Genomic DNA, 23,914 nt, shown 5'->3' on the forward strand with positions numbered 1-23,914 from the left:
TGGTGTAAAACCGTTTGACATTTAGAGTAGAGAAGACTTCAAGCAAAGCACAGTGATGAGACTCTTACAGTAGCTGTAGCATTAGGAATAGAATTGTGCAAACGTTTTATAGAAGGCTGTACGTCCATGGCCGTCAACATTCAACGAGCGGAATGTCTGAGCCTTAAAAATAACTTGTCAACAACTTGCGGAAGAGGTGCATCGTCTGTTAGAACTGTGCACATAGTCGTTTAAGAACACCACTTGCACATGACAGGAAATCAGCTGAGAGTTATTGAAATGTCCCCCGACTATTGACATAGTCCTGACCTCGCTCCCAGCCAATTCCACACATTTGGGCAATTAAAGGAGTTTCTGGGAGGCCAGGGAGGCTACTGAAAAAAAAAAAGGGGGATAAGTGCGCTTGGATTAGTGTAGCAGGGGATTGTTTAGGGTAATAAAGTTTTTACTCTCACCAGCCGAAAAAGGTGACGCTCATGTCTCCACTGTGTCACATTTAACACTTTAACTAACAGAACACATTATCGCTGTCTGTTTTTACTCGGCACGCATCAGATCGAAGAGATTAGGCGTACCGAATTCCTGTTTTTTATTTTTTTTCACCAGATAAAACGATAAAACAACAAAAAAAAAATTCTTTTGCCCTGACATTGCATGCAAAGGTCTGGAAATTTCTCCAGATCGTCTTGGAGAAACACCCTTTGCCACTGCTTTTCTAAACAGCATTAAGCTCGGTTTTCTTGAATAAAAGGTCAAAACAAACAGTGGTGTGCTCTAAGGCAAACATGATTTACTTTGTCTTCTATACTAAGATTGTGAAGAATTGAAGTAAATCTGTTCAGTGGTGAAGATATGCACCATTTATTGACCTTAGCATGCAACGCCATTGTGGAACTACAGAGTTTTTTCCATTTAAAAAAAAAAGAGAAAATACAAGCAGAAGGCTGCTTGTGCAATCATGGCTGTCTATCACACTCAACTGCCTTATATGACCTTACGAGTAGTTTAAGTCTATTGTGTTTATATCGATTGATTTATTAATTTATAGATTTTCCTTATTGAAGAATTAATGAGCACTAATAACAATAGAAATTCCAGTCGTCAAGTAAAATAAACGGACTTTACACAGACATTTGGAGTCTTTCCATAGACTTTAACCGTCTGCTCTCTTACACACACACACACACATGCAATGAATCTAGAGCTGTTAATTGCTAGTAATATAAGAACTGTACAATAATTAGTCGTCATGCAACACCCATGCTGCATGCCAAAAGTATTGGGACGACAAAACCTGTTTGCAAATAAACCCCTGAGACACAAATACATGCATCTACTATATGCATTTGAATTTAAAATTAGCAGCACCAGTCCCAGTGTGTCTACATATATATATATATATATATATATACACACACTCTTTATATATATATATATATATATATATATATATATATATATATATATATATATCTATATGCATATGTGCATATATGCACGCATGGGGGACATTTCTATCATGTCTCTTACTTGTCTCATTCTATTCCACTTCAGCACATGCAAACTGTTTTTCTTTTTTCTTCTCCATATCTGACAGAGGTCCTTCCCTAATTTGCAATGTGTGTGCGAACCAAAGAGGGAGGGCCCTGTGTGTGTGTGTGTGTTCACAGAGCAGAATTTCTTACCAATCACAGGAGTTTCCCCACCCTCTCTCTTTCTCAGTCGTGCATGTGTGCTGCTGTACTCACGCACATGGGCAGGGGAAAAAAAGTACATGGCGAGAGAAGGAGGAGGCGGAGGAGGAGGAGGAGGAGGAGGGGACAGAAAAGCTTAGACAGCTTCTGGTTTTGCTTTCAAGCGCTCGTTGCATGCCATATCACCTCCCTATGCATACAAAACCGGCGTGGCATACACACACTCTCATTCAGAGACTCTTGTAGACATTCAGGAAGGAATTACCTTTCCAGACAAATACACAAACACGTAGCTTTTGTCCAGCCACCAATTCGGATGACTGGAACTCCATCTGAGAAAGGGGAACACCTGCAAGGAAGTGAGGTGGCGAGAAATTCTACACATTCACAATTAAAACAGATACATGCCTGCTTCGCTGGAGTTTCAGGACTGCCAGCGTTACTGATTGGACCTGTGTGTTTGTGGATGCGCATGTGAGAGGAACTCTATCTTCCCTTGAGTTGGCCCAATGTCAAACCAAGACTGTCTTTCCCCCATTGGCCTTGACTGCTGCAGCTGCTGCTTGGATCTGGCCAATGGAAGTGAACCAGAACCAGGACGATCTGGACTCCCCAGCCTGGGAAGCCCGAACTCCATCAATAACTTCAGACAACTCCGGGACCAGCTGATGTTCCAGAACCTGAACACAGACAAGTTGAACACCATCATGAGACAGGACTCGCTGGAGTCGGTGGTCCGTGACCCCTGCTACCTGCTTAACGAGGGCATCTGCAACAGCAACATTGACCAGACCATGCTGTCAATTCTGCTCTTCTTCCACAGGTACATGCGCACAGACACACATACTGTACACACGCAAACACCCATCATCCAGACATGGCCAAGGGCAGGAAATCATTCAAACTAACTCATAATGCTTTGATTTGCAGGATACAGAGATGTCATAAAGGTACCATAAAAATAAGTACAGTACATACTTGCTAATAAACCTACAAAATAACTTTTTAACAAATCATTGTTTTTGCACTCATGAATGCCATATTGAAATGTGTAAGCTTGTGGATAGTAAACAAACTGCAGCAAACTTTACAGATCCTACTGTATACAGACAAGATAAAGTCATGGTAACATAATATCTCTAAACAGGAGATGTACCGATAGACCGGTGTTGTTTTTAAACATCATTATTGTCATTATTCTAGAAACATACATGTGTAATTTCTTTCCTCTCAGTTAACAACTGAAAATGCAGAATATTACTCAGTGAAAGAGTGAAATAGTGAAATGCATTTCTTAGTTAAGCTGCATTTCAGTTACAGTGCTGCTTCTGGTTGTATAACTTTTATGAAGGTAGGTAAACAGGCAAAGTACTCAAGCAGTACAGAAATAAGGAAATAAAGACAAAAACCACACACACGCACACACACACACGCCTACACACATGCACACACACACACGCACGCACGCGCACACACACACACACACACACACACACACACACACACACACACACACACTTAACCCATAAAATCAGTAATTAATAATAATAATAATAATAAGTCATTGATTAATACATTTCACATAGCTAGATTTAAAATATAAAAATATATTATTAATATTATTATTATTATTATTATTATTATTATTAGTAGTAGTAGTGGAAGTAGTAGTATTAACCATAATAATAATAATAATAATAATAATAATAATAATAATAACGACAACAACAACAACAACGACAACAATAAAATAATAATAATAATAATAATAATAATAATAATAATAATTAGTATTATTTTTATTATTAATACATTATTAATAAATCTTCTGTACATACAGTTTTCCCCCTCCAGACCCATGCTTTCAAACACAGACTATAAACTTCTTATTTAAATCTTTCATACTTCAAAATGTTTAGTCTGTCACTGTATAAAGTGGAAGGACTAATGTAGGTGCTTTGACACCTGATGAATAACCAGTGGAAGTGTCTTGTCAGGAGAATAATAACACATGGCATTAGTTGCTGTCATTGCACAGTCCCTTTCAGGCTTTATATGTCAGTGCTTTCATGTCAGTCTGACAAAAACATAGGTGAGAAATTTCAAACGCTCCGTGTAAACATGCTTCCTTGAGTGACATTTGGCAGATTGCTACATAGCGTCTTTTTCCCTTTAATATCGTGTTTTAGTTTCCTGTCGTTTCCCTACTAAGCACTAATTGACATCAGAGTGTAACTTTATTCCCTGATAAACCTGAACGCCAGCCAAATAAAAAAAAAAAACATGTAACAGGTAAGGTGAGCTAAGATGTGAGATAGATTTCGCAATTGTTTTGATCCTCTGTTTTATTGCGAGCTATGTACGTGATTAACTTATAGTGAATTGTTAAAAGGAGGTAGGATGATTGCTGTTTACTTTATGGAGCTAGTGTATAGTGTATAGTGACTTGATTAGTACCACAAGAGCTCTAGGCCATTAACAATCATAATGTTTTATGATAACTGTCTGACGAGGATCAAGGATATGTCAAATCAAGTGCACACCCTTTTACAGTATTTATCCAGCTAAAAATGTTTCACAACAACAATGATAACGATTTATGGAAGGAATAAAACACGACTGGGCGTGCAACAATGTTATCTGTTACCACCTCAGAGTTGATAATTTTTCAAAAACAAGCATGCACTATCATGTTTTATTCCTCTTATACCATGGCAGTCTACTAATGCTAAATTATTATTTTAGTAATATAGTATTCTATTTATTAAAGAAGGATGTAGTATCTACATAGTTGAACTGTTGATACAATAGCAATGTTTATTGTTTTTGTATGTCTGGGGGAATTTTGCTTTATTTATGGTGTACATTTATAATCAGCTGTTTCCCCAATATTCTCTCTTTAGTTTTTATTTAAATTAATAGAAAACACATGAAGCTTGTCAGGTTGTGTTGCATAAAATATTTCAACATGTGTACTTTGCTATGTGTAAGTTCATATTTAAATAACCGCATTAGGGAAATCTTATAGCTCTTGTTAAAAGTATAATTATTTAAATTATTTTTTATTGTAACATACAGACCCACAGTGTTTGGGACTTGAATCCTTGATGACATGAAGTAAATAAACATTTATTTCTTAGCATTATTATTTTAATTTCTCTATTACTTCCTCCCTCTCTATTAATTCTATGTTTTCTTTTGTGTAAAAACATAATACAAAATCATCTTATCAAAGCGGGTCTCAGTATTCAACAAATACAACCTCAGATGAACAGCAACATATAATCTTTTTCATTCAGCCATTATTTATTTGACAGCAATGAAGCCAAAAAGTAAAAAAAAAAAAAAAAACATGCAGGCAATAATAAGTATTGTTTTACAGGATTTAAGAGGGAAAGTTTCAGCCTAGGGCTGCTAATAATAAGCCCTTGATTAATTGATGATCAACAGAAGTTTGGGCAGTTTGCTGGTCTGAAGCAGGTGTGTGTTAACACAATACCAAGAGGCAGAGACATAATGAATGGTCTTAGAGAAGTGATTGTTGTTCCACATTAATCTGGTGAGGGTTATAAAAAAACTCATTGTGAGTTCATTGTTCTACAGTGAGAAAGATTATTTAAGATGATCCTAAACTAACTTTTACATATGACTGTACACATGTAGACATGTAGAGAAATGTCTAGGCTGTGTCAAACCATGAATACCTTGCTTTCACATCACATTTCTATTATTTGTCATGCATCAGCATTCAGTCCTGGTCCAGAGGTGGATCAGATGGTTGAGGCTTTTGGTTACCGATCAGGGGGTCGGGAGCTTGAGCCCTGCCACTGTCGGGTTGCTGCTGTTGGGTAGTTTCAACAAGGTAGACGGGACCTGCCGATGTCATGGATGATCTGTAAACAGGATAAGGATAATTGTGTTCTGTTACATTTCAAAAACATATTTTCTCCTGCTCTTTTTTCTTACATAATGTATCATATATTTTTTTATATTTTACACAGTCAAAAAGTAATATCTCATATAATAGGGTCACATAATAGGTTCCACTTTTCCCAAGATGTAAAACCCTTGATATTTAGTGAAAGGAGGATAGTGCTATTGATACGGCTTAGATAAAGGAGGTGTGTCTGTTTGAAAGGTTTCAGGACAGGGAGTAACTGAGATTTTTGGCAGCACTGCTTTCTTGTGTCCTGTACAAGGGAAGAACTCTGTGACCTATTTGCTAAAAACGAACGACTCTGACGAGTTTTCATTAATGCCCTGAAATCCATGTAAAGGATTTCACCAGAGATTTGGACAAGGGTGTGCGCAGCACTGTTGTTGCGAAGCATTATTTTTCATCCAGCCTTTAAGTTGCGCCATTCCGTCCTTCCCTTTGGGGATTATGTCTGGGTGGAGGTATAAAAAACTTATGTCACTCAAAAGTTAAGATGGGTTCTACTGTAAATGCTAATACAGGATTAAGGGTAATACAAACATACTTACAGGTCTGTTCAGGTGTTTATGTGTCTGAGAATGTGCATGTAAGCATCAATCTTAAATCTGTTTTGAGCCGGATAAGTCTGTTAGTATTAATTTTAACTGATGAATTGTCTAACCTGGTTGGGCAGAAAATTGTTGACTAAATATACTAAATAATGTACTTAATAATGTAGAAGAAGTCTTTAGTGTTGAAACAGTCAGCAACTTTCAGTCATGGGAATTTTCAGGACCTTCCAGCTTCTCGGTATCATGACATACTCTATTCTTGACTTCAAAAAAGTAAAAATAGTTTTCAGAAGAAATATGTCCACTTTAATATGAATGGGAACAGGAACTAACTTGTCTTACGCTCATTATCACACATTAGACATTTCGATGGTGAATTTATACGTCCCTCTGTGTGTTTTTTTCATACATAGTCACTCCTGAGCAAAACATGGTGTTCTCTGGCTTGTGTCTCAACTGTGAATTTCTGGACTTCCTTTTGCACGTTCACAGCGTCATTCTTTTACAATAGGTATTGCAAAAAAGGATTAAATAAAACAATTCTGCCATTCGGCAGCAGCTGTGGAAACATACGGTCACTCGTATGTCAGCATAAAGGAATCCTGTGTATAACACAACTCAAACCTAAAGAGCAACCATGCATTTATGTCTTCAACATGAGCAAAACAAAAAAACAACCCTGGCACAGTGGCCTGCTCGGGGACGTAAACTATGTCTCCGGAGTGGGAGGGCGGGGACTGTATGGGCACATAAACAACAGTCGAGCCATGTGGAAAGACAGCGAGAACAGCCGGGACAAGGGTCAATAAAAAACTAACGTCTGTAACATCTGATGTCTCACAGTTTTCTTCTGAACTAAAAAATTGAAGCATGGACTTATGGAACTGCCTTCAATTTGATCATTTCTTTAAATATTCTGATTAATCTAGCCAAAAAAATGCATTAAAGTTACATTAAAAATCTGGTCATGCAATAGCCTATTTTTAAAAGAAAGGAATTATTAAAGGATGAAACATATTTTCAGGGATTCTTTTTAAGCCTGCGGGATATTTCTTAAAAGGAATATGGGCCAGACTACTTACGTAAATACTTCTGGGGTCATGCAAGGCGGTTGAGGTTTTGGCTGAAGAGGTTTTCCTTTGAAAATTGTTTTGAGAAAGCGAGCCTGATCCTACAAGATAGGATAAGGGAGGGGAAATCTCGGCTTTGAGGACCCCAAGCATTGAGAATAAAGTACTTCCTACCTTTACAATGTCGCTTAACCTACTTGTATGGTGCAGCCATCTTTTGGAAGCAGATCAAGTGAGTGTAGTTGGCACTTGTAGTCACAGTGAGTGCTCCCAGCTGTGTCAATAAATATCTGTGAAAGGGAATAGCACAGTGTGAACAGAAGCGCTGATTCAGGGAGGCCTCTCCTATGGGCAAATGCATAAAGCTGAGACAAGCTTTTCATAACTTCCCATATGATCTCATTCAATATGATATGATGATTTGTTTTTTTGGAAAAAACGAGTGAAAGGTCCTCGTAAAAGACAATTGCCAAATGTTGCCTGGTAGCCCTGTTAAAGCATGGGGCGCTACTGAAATAGGAAATAGAAACTGTGTCTGATTTCTTCCTGATAATCAAAAAATATGAATGGACGCTATCAGGGTAATCCTTTACAGGGCAAATTGTCTACCATCAGGCTCGACATATTTTTAAAAATCTGTTGTAATTTAATTTATTTTACAAAGGGTACTTGTTGGTTGGTTTCAATCAGTTTCACGTTTATGAGATGAATGGATAAATTAAACATTTTGATATTTGACGATAGGCATGGTGCCTTAGAGGTTATCAATGTCAAGGTTTCTAAAAAATCGACCACAGTGTGTATGTAGATGTGTGACGCTTGCGGCACCACATCTAGGGTGTTTGCTTCCCTTTGTAGTAAGTTCCCTAGAACAGGCTTCAGTCCTCCTGCGACCGTACAAGGATAAGAAGTGTAGAAAATGAATGGATAAATGGATATTTGATGGTGATAAAATGAAACTTATAATAAATAAGAAATTAGCTTCTGTGGTAAACATTTATGAAGTATTGACATACACTTACTGTACAAACACGCCTTGTCATTCATTCGTCTTATAATGAATTTAAAGCCTATGACTGGAACACTTGCAAGGTGGAGGTAGGAGGTAACAGGCACAAAAACCCTACACTAAGAGCAACCCAAGCTCAAGGTCAAAAATATCAACATTCCCATGAAATTTGTTGATAAATACCTAAGATTAGATACAATTACACTGTAATTACTTGGCATCAGTTCAACATCAGTATCACAACATTGAATTTGGTTGTGGTGACTACCATGAGAGTGCTCCATCAACTAGTAAATGCAGTTACCTGTAAATGAAGCCCTATTTAATTACATAATTGTTCTCCCGATAGGGAATAAGCTGTAACTCAAGTGTTGACTATAGTGGATGTCAGAGGATTTGAACTTTATGATGTTTTAATTGACTGGTTGAATAGAAGCTATGTTAATGACTTGGAAGGGGCCAACTGCTTGGTACTGTACATGGTGCTCCTGTTTACAGAAACAGGGCTTTGGGTACTGTAAAGCCACTTCTTACCAGGCACACCCAGTCTTGGTATTCGCAAAACCACCCTAAACATTTGACTCTGTAGAACTATTAGATTATATTAAGCTATAAATCAAACAAAGCCAAATATCTAAAACATATAGCTTCTGGGCCTGTGTGGTTAACAAACAATGCAGTGATTAAATAGAAAGAAGACAATGGTCGACTTTTCCATGTAAATTGAAGTAAACCTTCCCTCCACTACTAGCTTGTGAAACATCTCAGGTCATGGGATTTTGGCTGGAGACAAAATCTCTTGGATGGTTTCAGCGATGTTGATCACAGAGCTAGTCGAAGCCTGAGTATGCTCAAAGGATTGCCTTGAGAGACAGTTGCTTTTGAATGCAAACATGTAGAAATCTGTTGCAAGGCAATTTAATTAAATAGCACTTTATCTCCAGTTTATTCATTTCGAGTTATTTCGCAAGACTTTGCAGGTAAGAGGAGAATTAAACTTTGCTTCATACTGTAGGTGTGTTTAGATATGTACGCATATACTGTTGTGATACCACTGGGCAAACTTCAGTACCCAGTATGCCATGAAGTTGCAAAGCCAGAAAATTAACAAGTTTGAATTGCTACTTTCAAAGCATTTGAGAAAGTCCAACTTGAGCTACACCTCATCCAAAACATATTCCTCATGCCCTCAAAGACTGCTGGTAGAAGCAGCTTTGGACTGAAATAGCTCACCTTCGCATTTAGACCTGGACTGATGCCCTAAAAAGGGCAAAATAACTCAGCAAAAATTTGCAAAGCTTCTTCGCTCACTTCTCCCCTCTCCCCATGTCTAAATCAATACTAAATCAACATTCTGACAGAATCCGAGCAAAACAGGAAGCACTCTTCCTCCAACAGTTCATTCTATTTAAATGGTGCATATCTATCTGTTTGGCGGTTAGCAAATAAGGATAATGATTTTTCACTATAACTAGGTTCAATTAAATGTTTTTTTTTTTTTATGTCAGATGTTTTGTCCAATTGACTGATATTCAATGGAAAGTTTAAGGGAAAGTTAGATTCTTTTCATAAATTAAACGCCTTTTTAAAATTGCTGATGTTTAACCTGTTTGTAGCTGGTTTGACAAGTTCTTAGCCAACATGAGTTTCTAAAAAAACAAAACAAAAAACAACAACAAAAAAAAAAAAACAGTGTTATGGATAACATGCAGCAGTACACGACATGGCTATTAACAAAATTAGGACCTACAGTGATTAATCACAATTTCATAATCTACATCACAATAAATACTAGTGATTAGACATGCTAGCTTAAAAACACATGACGGAATTAACAAGGAGTTGCTTTGGCAAGTGTAGTGTAGAAAGCAGCACAGGGTTTAAAATCCCAGCATACCCAATAACATAATAAGCTCCCCACCCTATACCCATGGGCCTCTGCACGCAAGTTTCCATTCACACACCCCATCTATGTACTACATTATTGCTTATTAGATTCATACATGTTGAACACTTTACATTAGTATTACATTATATATATATATATATATCTTTAAAGTAATTGCTGCATATATCCAAATTGCAACCAGATTTGTTTATTCTTAAGGAATATCATGTCAAAAAAATAATAATAATTAAAAAAATGCAAGGTTCATGATTAAAAAAAAATAAATGTAAATTGAAGGTCTGCTGAGAGTATGGAGAACTATCTGACAGGATTTTAATTTCCTAAAAAAAAAAACAACAAAAAAAACAAGCTTCTTTTTACTATATTTTGGAAGCTGTTGCTGATTTATGTTCACAATCTTTCTGTGAAGGAGTGCCACCTCTGCACTGCCTCTGATATTTGCCTAGCTCATTTGTGGCCAGCTCGCCATCTGGAGTGGCTGTCAACCATGTGGGTTACATAAGAGATAGTGAATGACAGTGAGTGCTGAGTGGTGAGCCGTGGTAAGGTGCTGCTCTGCATTAGTCCTATCTACTCACATCCAGGCAACGACATCTATTATGATAACGATACAGCCTCTCAAAAGCTGCCATCCCCCGACACGGCCAAGAACAGGCCACCTCATGCAAATAGATCCTGTCCTCCATGTGCTAGACTCTGGGTGACATTCTTAACATGGATAATGCAGAAAAACACAATAATAAAATGGCCATTATGTAAGAATTTTTTTTTTTTTTGAAATCTAGCGGTGCCTTTACATTGCACATTGGCAAACCTGGCTAGTGTCCTGTTTACACTGTTCCAAGAGTAACCCTGACAAGCCCTGGCTTAGCCTGAACGAAACATTGTGTTCTTTCTCCATATTCAGTGGGAGAAATGAATCACGCCGATATCACAGCTTATCCTTTGTTCGACTGGCGAGTTCCAAATAATTCTCCTCCACAGGCATGTTGTTTTGCAGCCTGAGCGCAGTACACATACCCTACACATGCACGCTACACAGTACTGCAGATTGCCAGTAAAACACTAGGAATTTGCTAAGTCCCTAAACACTGATGTTCAGGTCACAGTGTGTACACTGAGTGCAGTTGTATGAGAGTCTGGCAAATGGGTCGTTCTTCCTCCAAAACAGTCTTTCCTTGGTAAACAACTTTAAACTGTCTGTTTTGGTTTCGTGGCCCCTGATGGGTAATTACAGGAGCTTTTTTGTTTTATAAAATGGTACTCTCACGCAACCGGTTGAGACCTTATGACAAGTTGTAAAAACACACTGTGATTTTCAGGAGCGCATATTTTAGTCCAACTATCAGGTGGTAAGTGGTCATTTTCACACAATGGCAAACAAGAGCTGAGAAGGTTCAGCTGAAAAAAGCTTGAATACATGGAATGAGTACAAATCAATGTCTAAAAAAGTATCTAAACCACCATGTTGTACTCATAATTTAGGTTTTAATTACATAGCTAAGAAACCAGAAAGTTGCACAGTGGTTTTGTCCGAGCAGCAAAATCAGCTGTGTTGCAGCAAAGCTTTTCATCGAAACATACGTCTACTGTAAGTACTGATCCGTTTCCCATTGAGTCATAAAAGGTGATAGTTACTTCCGCAACAAGGACCTTTCTTAATCGATTTCTTGCTCAATTTTCCCGCCCTGCAGGGTTGCAACATTGACCAAGAAATAACAAGATAGAAAAATTCTAGAGGAGGGGTGTGTGTGACTTATAAACTGAATTATTTATATACTTCTGGCGCTTACTCAGTCTCACTTTTATGACATCACTTGTCTTGTTAGTGCTCTGCTGGTGAATGCTAAAACCGGACAATAATTTCTATCCGAAATACTGTAGGTGCTCATATGTAACATGTGGATGTATGAGTAACGTTTTAAAAGACTAGACTGTGACTGAAATGAGGAAATATAGTCATAGTGATTACAGAAATAGCTGATATGGTTTTGCCCTTTTTAATAATCCATGCAGTGTTCGGGCGTGTAAGAATCCGTCCTTTTCCTTTCTCTCATTGTGTTTACCCCAGCTGTGGTAAAAATAATGGGGAAGGCAGTTTTAGTTAAGCAACCTTTATGTGGCCTTACAGGAAACTATCAACTTGTTCTGGAAACACCCTGTTTCATGTCTGTGCCAATCTCCTTCTGTGTTTTTACACATTTTTTTTTCAATTTACATCCTATTTCGTCTACCCTTGAGTGTTAGGCCCTACTAAACCTTTCAGCCTTAAGTCCTTTTTTGTAAACTAGGATTTGGTTGATTGTTTTGTAAATACCGGATTGAACAAGTTTACTTTCAGACAAATCTCTTTCTGAGCATGCTGCTGTATTAAGACTATCCTTTCCCTAACTTAATGGGTGATCTGACTGTCTTTACCTGTGTTATAAAAAAACAACCAAAAACAGGCTGAATATACCTAAAATCCAAGCAAGACCTGTTTAAACCTAACATTCCATGATTTGTTTAGCAAACCTGCTGTGCCAGATGTGTAGCACTAAGCCTTCTGCATGCACTAACACCTCTGCTGGCATAGAGGGACACTAAGTGCCATTTACCCAGTTTGTGGCAGCATTCTTTCCACTGAGATGTCATAGACCAAATCATGAGTGAGGTACAAGTTTGCCCGCTATCATGGCAGCTAATAGGCAAACGAATCAGCAGAGAAAAGCAGTCTGGAAAACAGAGAAGAGAAAAAGAACACAGTTTATGAGTCCTGCCAAAGAAACCCACATAGACTGCCAAGAAAAGAGAACGGGGCCTGGAACGTGAAACATTTTGCTCTCAGCTTCGTCCAAAGGGTTGAATGGGTTCCACAGACCAGAGCCCTTTCAAGATTGACTACAGATACAAGTCTCATTTGTTGAGCAACTTCATTCACTTGCACTGGAGGTGGTACTCAATAGTCAGTTAATAGCATTTTTTCGAGCATTCTCAATGCTATAATAATTGTATTAGTAATGTGCGCCCGACGTACCGTTCAAATTATTCCTTCAAACACTATTACGCATGAATGTCCTGGCAAATGCATGCAACATAAAACCAAAGCACTAACAATGAAGTTTTTGAAACGGACATTTCAAACAATTTAGGTTGTTTACCATCTGCTTTGCCTCTCGACTAATTCTGCGTTCTCAGAGGCTGCTTATAACAGGGCTCATTAAACGTCATTCCATAAGTGTACCATTATTTTCAAGAAGAATTTTGCCCTCTAAGCAAATAACAAGTAGTGCCTTCGTTTCAGAATCACTCAAATTTCCAGACACTTCTCCTATTTGTCTTCTTCATTGTAGTTCTTTAATTAGGCATTCTTCCCCCATTGTTGAGTCTACAAAAATAAAAATGGACAAGTGGATAAAAAAACCTCAAAACAAATAAATACTTTTTCCAGTAATGTACTACAATTTCTTCACACACAAATCCTTATGGTAATTAACCAAAAATTGCAATAATCAAAATCCTCCTTGGATTTCAACTCTGCCTTACAGTATATCTACATTGATCTCAGTCAATGTTATTCAATTGAGGCCACCGCAAGAATATTATTTATTTTAACACTGCATTGAAACATTTTACAATAATTTCATCTTAACATTGCTAGATTTGAACATAACATACAGTATCTCATATGGTATTCTCAATATTTTGGAGAAAAATGTGTTTTGTTATTGTTACCACCCAAAGGGAATATAGTCGTGTTCTGACTGAACAGATTCAAGAATTCAACACTGCTTTGGTTTAAGTCAAAATCTTTATTTGATGTTGCATTGAATAAAATCTATAGACAGCTTTTGCGTCCCTGACTTGATGTCATTTGCTGTTCCTAAAACCTTCTGTTGGAAAGCTTAGGTGTGTTGTCCTCCTATCTGGAGACATTTGATTCCCAGAAGTTATTTAACACAAGTCTGGAAATGGAATTGAATTTCATCAATAAGTCGCTATAGATCCAAAGCTTGTTAGCACCTGAGTCTAAAAAGTTTCTTTAAAGATTCCTTCTTGCCCTGAAGGACATTTATGAAGGCCAAACTGTGAAGACCAGATTAAAGAATTATAATCTGGACTATCAGCTGATGCAGTAATAAGAGGCTCATGATTTTCCATATGTCAGCATGTTCATTCATGTGACGAATGATGACTGTAATAGGGGATCAACATAGATTTTATATATACATGAAAATAATACCTTGCAAGGCATTTCAGATGAGGGCTTGAAACAAATATTGTAATAACAAATCCAATAAATATAAGACCTTTTATAAATTAAGTACTTTTCTAAACCTTAACCCGTTTACTAGGCACTTGTTTTAATGCAAATTATTAACCTGAAGGCAGCGCAGGAGGCTTAGTGGATAGCAATAACCCTTATTGCTGGGGGTTCAAATCCCACCTTCGGTCCTGTGTGTGTGTGTGTGTGTGTGTGTGCACAAGTTCTCCCTGTACTTGGTGGGTTTCCTCCCACAGTCCAAGGAAATGCAGTGTAGGCTAACTCGCATTTCCAAATTGCCCGCATTGTGTGATTGGATGTATAACTGTGTGTGCTTCGCATCCAGAGTATAACCTGTGGGTGCCCTGGAATAGACTCCAGGTCCTCCATGCCCCTACACAGGATAAGTGGTTTGTATTATGGATGGCTGGTTGGATGGATAATGGTAGCACACCAGGCAAGGTTTGATGGCAACATGGCATGGAAAACAAACAAAAAAAAAAACACTTCAAATGGTCTTTATAGCCATAGAAGAAAAAAAACTGTTACTGCCTTTCAGTCATAATTTACTATAATAGGATGAATTTAATTCAAGTGCCCTGGTATCCACCATATGTAAAACATATGCATGAAAAGATTCTGGATAAAATTGTTAAATATTACTTTTAAAAAGATCTAGAAATATGATTCAGAAAGCCAGATCCAAGTGTGCAAAACAAGTGACAGGATGCACATAAGATCAGATCGCTGCATGTTGAGAAAATAATTACATACTTTTTATTAATAAAGTGCATGGTTTCTCCTTTCAACTAATGTTTCCTAAAGAACTGGGAGTACAGCCAAGTACACTATCAGAGGAAGCACAGCAGAACAACAGCTGTGAGCGCCCTTGCTCCCCGCCTCTTTCTCTTCCTCATTTTTAAAAAAAAATTTCCCTCTTTCAGTGTTCTATCACACACATCGAGACTCGCACACAAACAGAGGCATGCACACGCTGCCGCACACACCCGTCAACAGTGTCAGACAGTGACACAGCACGCCCTTCGCACGAACACTAATAAAGCAGGAAGATCTGAAATCATGTGTGTTCAAGACGGTCTTGGTGCTCCACCCATTTATGCGTTTCAAACCTAAAAACCTTAAACACCGTCTTGAGAAAATGCATCAAGTTGCTCGCTTTTGTCACCGATATAAATATGTAGGTGCGGAAGAAATGTTTTTGAAGCAGAAATATTATAGCTATCAAAACAATCTGCCGCACCCCAGACATTGTGTTCAGGCCAATCTCTGAGCTGTGTGCTTTGGATGCAGTTCACTCATGTAGGAAATAAGTCAACAGAGAACGCTTAGCAGCTTGAAAGCGCAGCGCCTTAACTGCCACTTCCAATCCCACATCTCAGGGGATCTGTCTAATAATAGGGCTTTTCTGTGCCTGCTTTCCTCGCTGTCCTCATGTGAGGGTCATGCAGAGGCTCGTCCTACACTCTGTTTATGTCTCATGTTGCCAGGAAACTCCTAGTTACCAAGTTTGTATATGGTCTGAAGTGCAGTGCGGATCAAGTCCACCTAATCTCTAACTGCAGTATTTAAAGAGTAATGAAAGTAATGAAAAACAAGTATTATAATGTAACATAATGTATGCATGATGTAACCAAAAAAAAAACAACAAAACAAAAACAAAACAAAAAATATATATGTATATATTTATATATATACTTATATATATATATATATATATATATATATATATATATATATATATATATATATAAACTTATATATATATATATATATATATATATATATATTTTTTTTTTTTTTTTTTGTTACATCATGCATACATTATGTTACATTATATCAGGCTTCATGCAAGCCGACATAAAAATAAATCAACTAATATATAATTTAATTTTACAATACAATTATTGCATTTTTCAACCCATGGTGCAAAAATGTGCATACACACATACGGACCATGTGTGTATGACGATTGACAGATGGATCAGGTGAGTAGGTTGTAGACAGTCGACACCCTCTGTCAGTAGCGCATGCGAAAAGCTAAAAGCCTAGAGACAGTGCAAACAGGGCTTTGCTGCAAGCAAACACACGGTTCAAGGCAATCTCTCCAAAGCCCTGAGGGGGCATTCTGAATGTCAGCACAAGAAGCCTAACACCTCTGCTCGTGCCAGGAATAGCAGAGAACCAGACAAGCAGTCAAGCCCTCGCGTACATGTGAAAGGTGTGCTAATTACCTGGCTAGGCCAGACGGCAGCACACTCCTGTGCTTCGGGCAAGAGGAGCTTTACATGTTGACACAGTATCGTGATCGGCGCAAAAACAACATGTGCATAGGGTTGACTGAACCTATTTAGTGGTTTAGGAACATAATTGGGTTGGTGCACCGGGCGGGACGGCCGGAGTCAGAACATATGCGCAAGAGCAAAATTCTTTCAGTAGAGAAGGTGTTTGTTTGTTTTTCTCTCCATCGACCTGAAACATAGCTACACTTCACTATCTGTATGGCTGGAAACAGGGGTTCAGGAGCAGAATGAGAGACAATCGTCCATTGTGCTGCTCTAAGACAGGTGATACGGCGTAATTGTCTTGTGGAAGGGTGATGAGATGTCTGCTTAAGACTGAGTTGTTTGTCTAGATAATTGTAAAAAGGCTATGGCACTACACTGGAACATACTGGGTGTGGCAAGTTGGAATTTGACACTGTTTTCAGTTTATTAAAAGCCCCTCATTAAGCTTACATACAGTATGTCTCAATCAAAAACAGAAACACAGATGTCGCTATTAAAACCTGAATATTACCTTTAGAGAAACAGGGGCTCTGGTTTGCCATATAAAGGATCGTTATTATACTTTCTCGTTGGATCAGTAAACATAGACCCACTTTAGGACATGCCAGTTTTACTTCCCTTATTGCCATTTCACTTCAAAAAGCATCTGATTGTTAACGTGTTATAAGGCACTTCTTTGTTCTTTTTGGTTTAAAAAAACAAAACAAAACAAAAAACGATGTAATTGCTATAACTTTGCAACGGTCAGTAAAAAAGCTGTAATCGTCATTTTTTTAGGTACAGGAAAGTCTTTACAGTTTCCTGGTTACATGACATGTTTCATTGTAATACCCTACATTATTAAACATTTATTATTTTGCTGCAATATGTTTGTAAAAGTAATTTGTAATCTAAATACCATAAACATACTATTTTTTAAAACCATTATTTATTTGTAGTTTTGAGAAATTCCTGTGCTTACAAGAAGAACGCAGAACTAAAAGTAACGTTACAGGAAGATAATTAACTTCCTGGTAACTGCAATGCACTTAATATTACACCACCCGGATTTTGGTTATTTTTCTGTAACCGCACACCCTGCTGCATCTTTATTCCATTCTCAGTTCTTAGTAAGTACAGTAGCCGCTACTGTCAAAGAAGGCAAACCATTGTAGCATTGATTTTAAAATACTATAAGGATGTTCCCAGGACGCCTCGCAATGTAGGTGTTTTTGGCACGTCCAGCTGTGAGGAGGCCAGGGGGCAGTTTGAGGACTAGGTGGAGAGATTTAATCTCCACACTGGCCTAGGAATGCCTCGAGATCCCGGGGCCGGGGAAAGGGAGGCTTGGGGTTCCCTGCTGGAACTGAAGTTGATGCAGAATGGATTGATATAAGGATGTTCATTTTAATACATGATACACTATGAGGTGGTAATTATTTAAAAATGTATTTAAAAATGTGTATGTATTTGTTTTGAGGGTGTTTTCCTGTCAAACACCCTCAAAACAAACAAACAAACAAACAAACAAACAAACAAACAAAAACAAACGCAATACAGTGCAGTTAAAGTTTTCTGATATTAAGTGAACTTTCCCATGTCTCTATCTCTTACATATCTCTTTGTTCTTTGTCATCTGTCAATAAAACAAACCTCTTGTTGTACTTCCTCATTCTTATTTGAAAATATTTCCTACGGCTCACTGGAACCCTAGTGTCCAACCCAAACATACTAAAGTGCGTCCTTCTGTCGGCCAGTCTCTGGGGCTCCATATCATATATATGTTAATAACATCTTAGTTCTTTTGATGTACAGGGCGTTTACAGAGCGACAGACCAAAAGCATAAAAAAAAGAGAGTTTTCTGCCTCTCATTGTGTGCCTACTGAGGTGCGGCGACACACCAAACGATGATTCGTCCTTTAATTAATCTTAGATTTACGTATGTACATCATAGAGCGTTGTACGTTTTTTAATTTGCTGACCCCTTTGTACGTTGCATATTCTTTAAAAACTGGAAGAGTGCCAGCATATCGCTATCTTTGTGTAAACCCTCTTCAGTTCCAGATTGTTTTGGAGATAAAATGACAGCTAGCTGGCTCTAACCTCTAAGATGAGATGAGAGTGTTTACATTACTTCATGTGTGTATAACTTAAACTTGTCCTTCTGACATGAAATTCAAAATACAAATAGTGTCAGTACACAAATGCATGCTTGCACACACTTATGCGAGTGCATGCTAACATACCGACGCATACTGCTCATTAAAGCAAGCCTGCACTAGCGCAAGGCAGCGTTCGTCTGGCTTTATTCTGGCTTTTACTTGGAACCAATTTTTTTAACCTCAGATCTGCGTTTAGAGTCAGATTATGTAAGAAAAAGCGGTGAAGAAAAAGAACAGTTAATCTACCCTACCTAAAACCAGGCATCCTCATTCTTCGCCTGAACATGTAACCATGAACATTCCTACTCGCTGGTGTCACAGGTTATTAGATTTATACGTGTGCATGTGCTATATTGTCTAAACGAACAATAAATAGCATCTTTAATCCTGACTTTTGTAAAGAATATATAAATAAATAGCAATAGTAATAGCAATTGTTGTGGTTTATAATGTAACGGATGCAAAGTAGCCTAACTTTTGAAAGACGAAGACAACATATTTTGTTTACATGCATCTCATTCTGAACAATTCAGTCTTCAGTAATGGTGGTAATCAAAGCCCTGATGTAACTAAATAGATGGGGGGGATTTTTCAGCAGTACCACCCAAAAACACTTCACTATCGCTGGGCTTTCATCCCCTTCACCCCCCCCCCCCCCCTTTACTTTTCTGTGAGGTTAATTATTTTTTACACACACAGGGTAATGAATTCATTAAATCCTTGTTGTCGATCGACACCACATGAAGAAATGTTGAATTTCAATACACTCACACTCATTTTTAAGCCTCATTGCCTGCAACAAACCAAACAACTCTCTGCCAGCACTGTACCTGGGCTAATAAATGAGACACAGCGGGTGTGCGCCTGGCTCTGCGTGCACAAAAGGCGTTCTCTAATGAGTTGATTTAGGCACCGACACAACGCTGAGCTGTTGATGCCATCCGATCCACACGAGAGCAGATTCTCGGAAGAGCAGCATCCTCTGGTCTTGGCACCGTTTCTTTGTGCTTAGGCCAAAACAATACTGCTGCTTTTCAAAGCAGGAAAGGCAGTGGCTTTGTGATCACCCAAACAATAACCCCAAGACTCCTTTAGGCTGGATCTAATGCCATTGAGTTCAGGCTGAAATAGGACAAAACTAATATCTGAATCTATAATATCTCAGTTTGTAGATTTTCCCTTTATGTTCTTAAAAACAGGGAAAAGAGATCCTGGGAAGTGAAGGTTCATACATCTGTATATTATCTATACTGGTTATACTGTGAAAGGTTGCGATGGTCCTGGATCCTATTTCAGCGAGCTCAGGGCACAAAACAGTAAACCCCCTGGATAGGGTGACCATTCATTGCAGACCACAAGCACACACACACACACATACACCCACAAACACACACACAATCATACGCTACAGGCAATTTGAAGCAGGTGAAGTTATGTTAAATTAATAATGATAAGAGGAAGAAGAATAAAAATATCTGAATCAACACGGCGCTGGGCATTAAAGCCAAACCACATTGTTCCAGAAGCCTTGTGGTTTGTTTAGATGCAGTTTTGCAAAGTCATGCTTTTATGTTGCTTTTAATCAGAAAAGGTTTTTTCCTTCCACACAAACTTGTACTTGTTCAGTTTTCCTCTAATTGTGCTGTCATGGACCTTGATATTTAACATGCTCAGTGAGGCCTGTAGATGTTCCCTCCTGTTTTTTTTTTTTTTTTTTTACTATTAATTGGGGTTTCCAACTTGCCGGTAATGTGCCAGTGTGTGTGAGTTTGTGTCCTGTAATAGTCTGGCTCACCTTCAGGGGGTATGCTGCCTAGTGCCCTGTGACTCCAGGGATATTCTACCCTTAAATTAAACGTGTTAATACACAAATCTTTTTTCAGTTTAGGTGAAAAAGATACCTAACCATACCTGTTTATGCTCTTTTCTTTATTTATTTCTATTATTAAGACGTATATATTAGTTTTAAAAACACATAAATAGAAATATGAAGTGAAATATACTGTATTCGGTGTATTATTACTTGCTATCATATTTTACCACAACACTAGCAAGAACATCTACAGTAAGTGTTATTTTTTTTGTGTGTTTATTTCATCTGGTTACACTTACAGTACCTTGCAATAGATTCTTGTACAGTACATTTTCTAATGTTAAATGAATCTTCCATTTACTGTTACTACAAATTGAACGCTATAATAAACTGATCATATTTTAATTAGGCTTTTCACAGTATGATTATTAGCCCAGGTTTGTTGTCATATACAGAAATCAACAATAACACAACAACTAGGGCTATTATAAAAAAAAAAAAGTCATCTGACAAGAAAGCTTCTACAGAGTCAGAATTTTTAAAACACATTTATGTTAAACTCTCAGAAGGTGACCACTACCTTAATGTATAGAAACAGGCAAAACCAGTGGGTCTGTAATACAGGAAATGTAAACTGAAAAAAAAAAATTACAAGCTTGTTTACATGAATCATTCTAATGGACAAATACCTACCCTAATGCCCTTACAGTAACTACTGATCTCATATTGTCTTCTTATACCCACCCATGAACAGACTCCACCAAATTCCTCATTTTTCTTTTTTCAAATGGCAATGTCTCTGCGATGTGTAGGTCTAGATCATCTTGGTGAAAATGCTTGACCTTATGGATGTTTATATCACAGCCTGTTGTAAAAGAATTACCCTTATTAATCTAGTCCAGCAAAGACTAGTAATAATATTAAAAGACCACTACTATAACAGTTTAAACCTGGCTTTAGTCAAATGTTAAAATAAGACTTTTCACTTGACTTGAAGCCACCTTGCAGTTGATGGCTATGCTCTGGCATGGCTTAATGTATGTTCTGTCCATGCATGTTTTATGATTGTGCTAAAGAGCAAAAGCTCACTGCAGAAACAGCTACTGGCTTTACAGCTTCCTCAGGCGCTGCAGATGAGGCTGGTTACATAAACCTGCCGTGACAGTGGAGCCCACTTTTTTGAGGAGCGCAAAGCCCACAGGAGGCCGTTGTGTAACAAGAAACATGGATTAGTTGAGTTGCTGAGCGGTTATGCGTGGGAAAGCCAGTCTGACATTTCTGCACCTCTGCAGAAAGCCATGCATTATTAATTGTGCCCATTTGCGGCAGCACGGCCACTGCCACACAGCTGCATTCACATCTGGAACACTCTGTCTTCATACCTGACCCGGCAGAGCTAGTTTATTTACCAAGGATATGAAAAAGGAATCCAGGAGATTCCTCAGACACAATGTGTTTTTTAAGCACAGAACATCTTGAGCTGATGGTGAAGTCCATGATAAAGCCTGACTTTGGTGCCTGTACGTAAGCACACCAGCTCAAGAATTTAAAGAAAAGTTGTTGTTTTTTACAGACACATTAGCATAACAAAAAGGATGCTTGTTGTTTATCAGGACAGAGTCACGCTGGCCTGTGAAGCGTAACTCGCTCTGGGACACCAGGCAGATTGTGATCATGTAGATAGAAGCTAATCAGATTGGGAAAAGCTCAGTGTGGAACTTCTTTATGTGCCTCTGTTCTGGCTTGAAGTCTACGGAGAAGTTCTTTTTACCAAACACGTGACAATGACGCAAAACTGCACAGGTGTGTTTTCTGTCTTTTATCATCTGGTATTTGCATGCATAAGATTATGTGAAAAATACAAAACACACAAACACTGGTGATATTTAGCAAAATTATTTCATTCAGACTGTATGAAAAAAAAGCCAATATTACATTTGGGGTTAAGCCATTAAGTCATATAAATCAAATTATCTTTTTTGATTTATTTTTGTATGTTTTGCATGATTTTGCATGATTTTTCATAATTTTACCAAGAGAACCGTATTACACATGAAATGTTTAAATGCAAAGTATAACCACACGTAACTACATTGTCCAATTAAATAACACTTCTCACTTTGGGTTTGGCCTTATCAGAAGAGACATGGTCTATAACAAAAACATTCACTATCATTAACAGTTTATGGAAAGCACACAGCAAACACAGATTTATGTCTAGGCACTAAACATAAACTTGCTTTATAGGCATACTTTCTAGGAATCATAAAGGTCCTTCCTTGAAAGAAAGTAATTGTAGCTTGGGCTTTTAAATATGATGGAACCAGAGCTTTGCAGGCTAAAGGCAAATCCATATCAGGCTGCATGTTGTCACGTGATATGATAACAAATATGTTCACACTTGGAGCTCAGAAGCAACGGAATTTGAAGCATTTGCATGATGCACACCCCAGAAAACTGACAAGTAATGCTGGCTTGTGAACATGTGTAAAAAAAAAATAAAAAATAAAATACTGAGAACTTGTCTCCTTCTGCAGTGAGGTATGTCTGTAATAAGGTGAGAACAGACATCAGCTAGAAATAGGATCCCCCAGCTGGTGAAATCTGAAGATTTGGTTTTATGCTGCTTATACCTCTATTAATTTAAAACATAGCTTTGGTTGAATCCCAATTCTCCTCGATTTAACCCTGTTTTTCTATAATAAATATCAGTTACAGGCAGTCAGGCCTGGACTTGAACTAGACTTGGGATAAACAGGGATCTGAAAGTGAAAGAGAAATATTAATAATATTTATTTTGAAAAATACAGTACTGTACAAAATCTTGAGCCATTCCTCATTTTTTTTTTATATTTTGCTTCCAAAGAGATAGAGTTTCTTGTATTTTAAGAAAAAAAAATGTGTTGAGGATTTGTTCTCCAAGCCTCCCGAAAGACCTTTTTGGCTCTCTTTTTTTGGCAAGTTTTGGCTGTCTTTTTCAATCCAGTTACAGAACCAGACAAGTTTCAGAGTACTGTTTGGTTTGTTAAGTCACACAGAGACCTATGAATCAGTCAGGTATTAAAAAACAAAACAAACAAAAACAAACAAACAAAAAAACCTGTCGAACTTCAGGCATGAACCAGTGAGAAAGGTGATGACAGATGATCAGGCCGGTGATTAGTCTACTGGTGATGCAGAATACTGAGTGGTTGGAACAGACGAGGGGGGAAATGAGGTTGCTGCTGAGATTGTTCCATG

The 23,914-nt window shown here is 37.9% G+C and overlaps 1 protein-coding gene across 1 annotated transcript in view; it reads left to right on the forward strand.

The window, feature by feature from the left end:
• Positions 1-1,856: 1,856 nt before the first annotated feature.
• Positions 1,857-23,914, forward strand: part of tsc22d3 (TSC22 domain family, member 3) — a 31,257-nt gene continuing 9,199 nt past the window's right edge. The window contains exon 1 of the mRNA XM_053505364.1: positions 1,857-2,517. Within this exon, the coding sequence (XP_053361339.1) occupies positions 2,204-2,517 (314 nt within the window). The 5' untranslated portion in view covers positions 1,857-2,203. The remainder of the gene's footprint in view (positions 2,518-23,914) is intronic.

Source organism: Clarias gariepinus, chromosome 10, assembly GCF_024256425.1.
Source record: "Clarias gariepinus isolate MV-2021 ecotype Netherlands chromosome 10, CGAR_prim_01v2, whole genome shotgun sequence".
Taxonomy (NCBI): Eukaryota; Metazoa; Chordata; class Actinopteri; order Siluriformes; family Clariidae; genus Clarias; species Clarias gariepinus.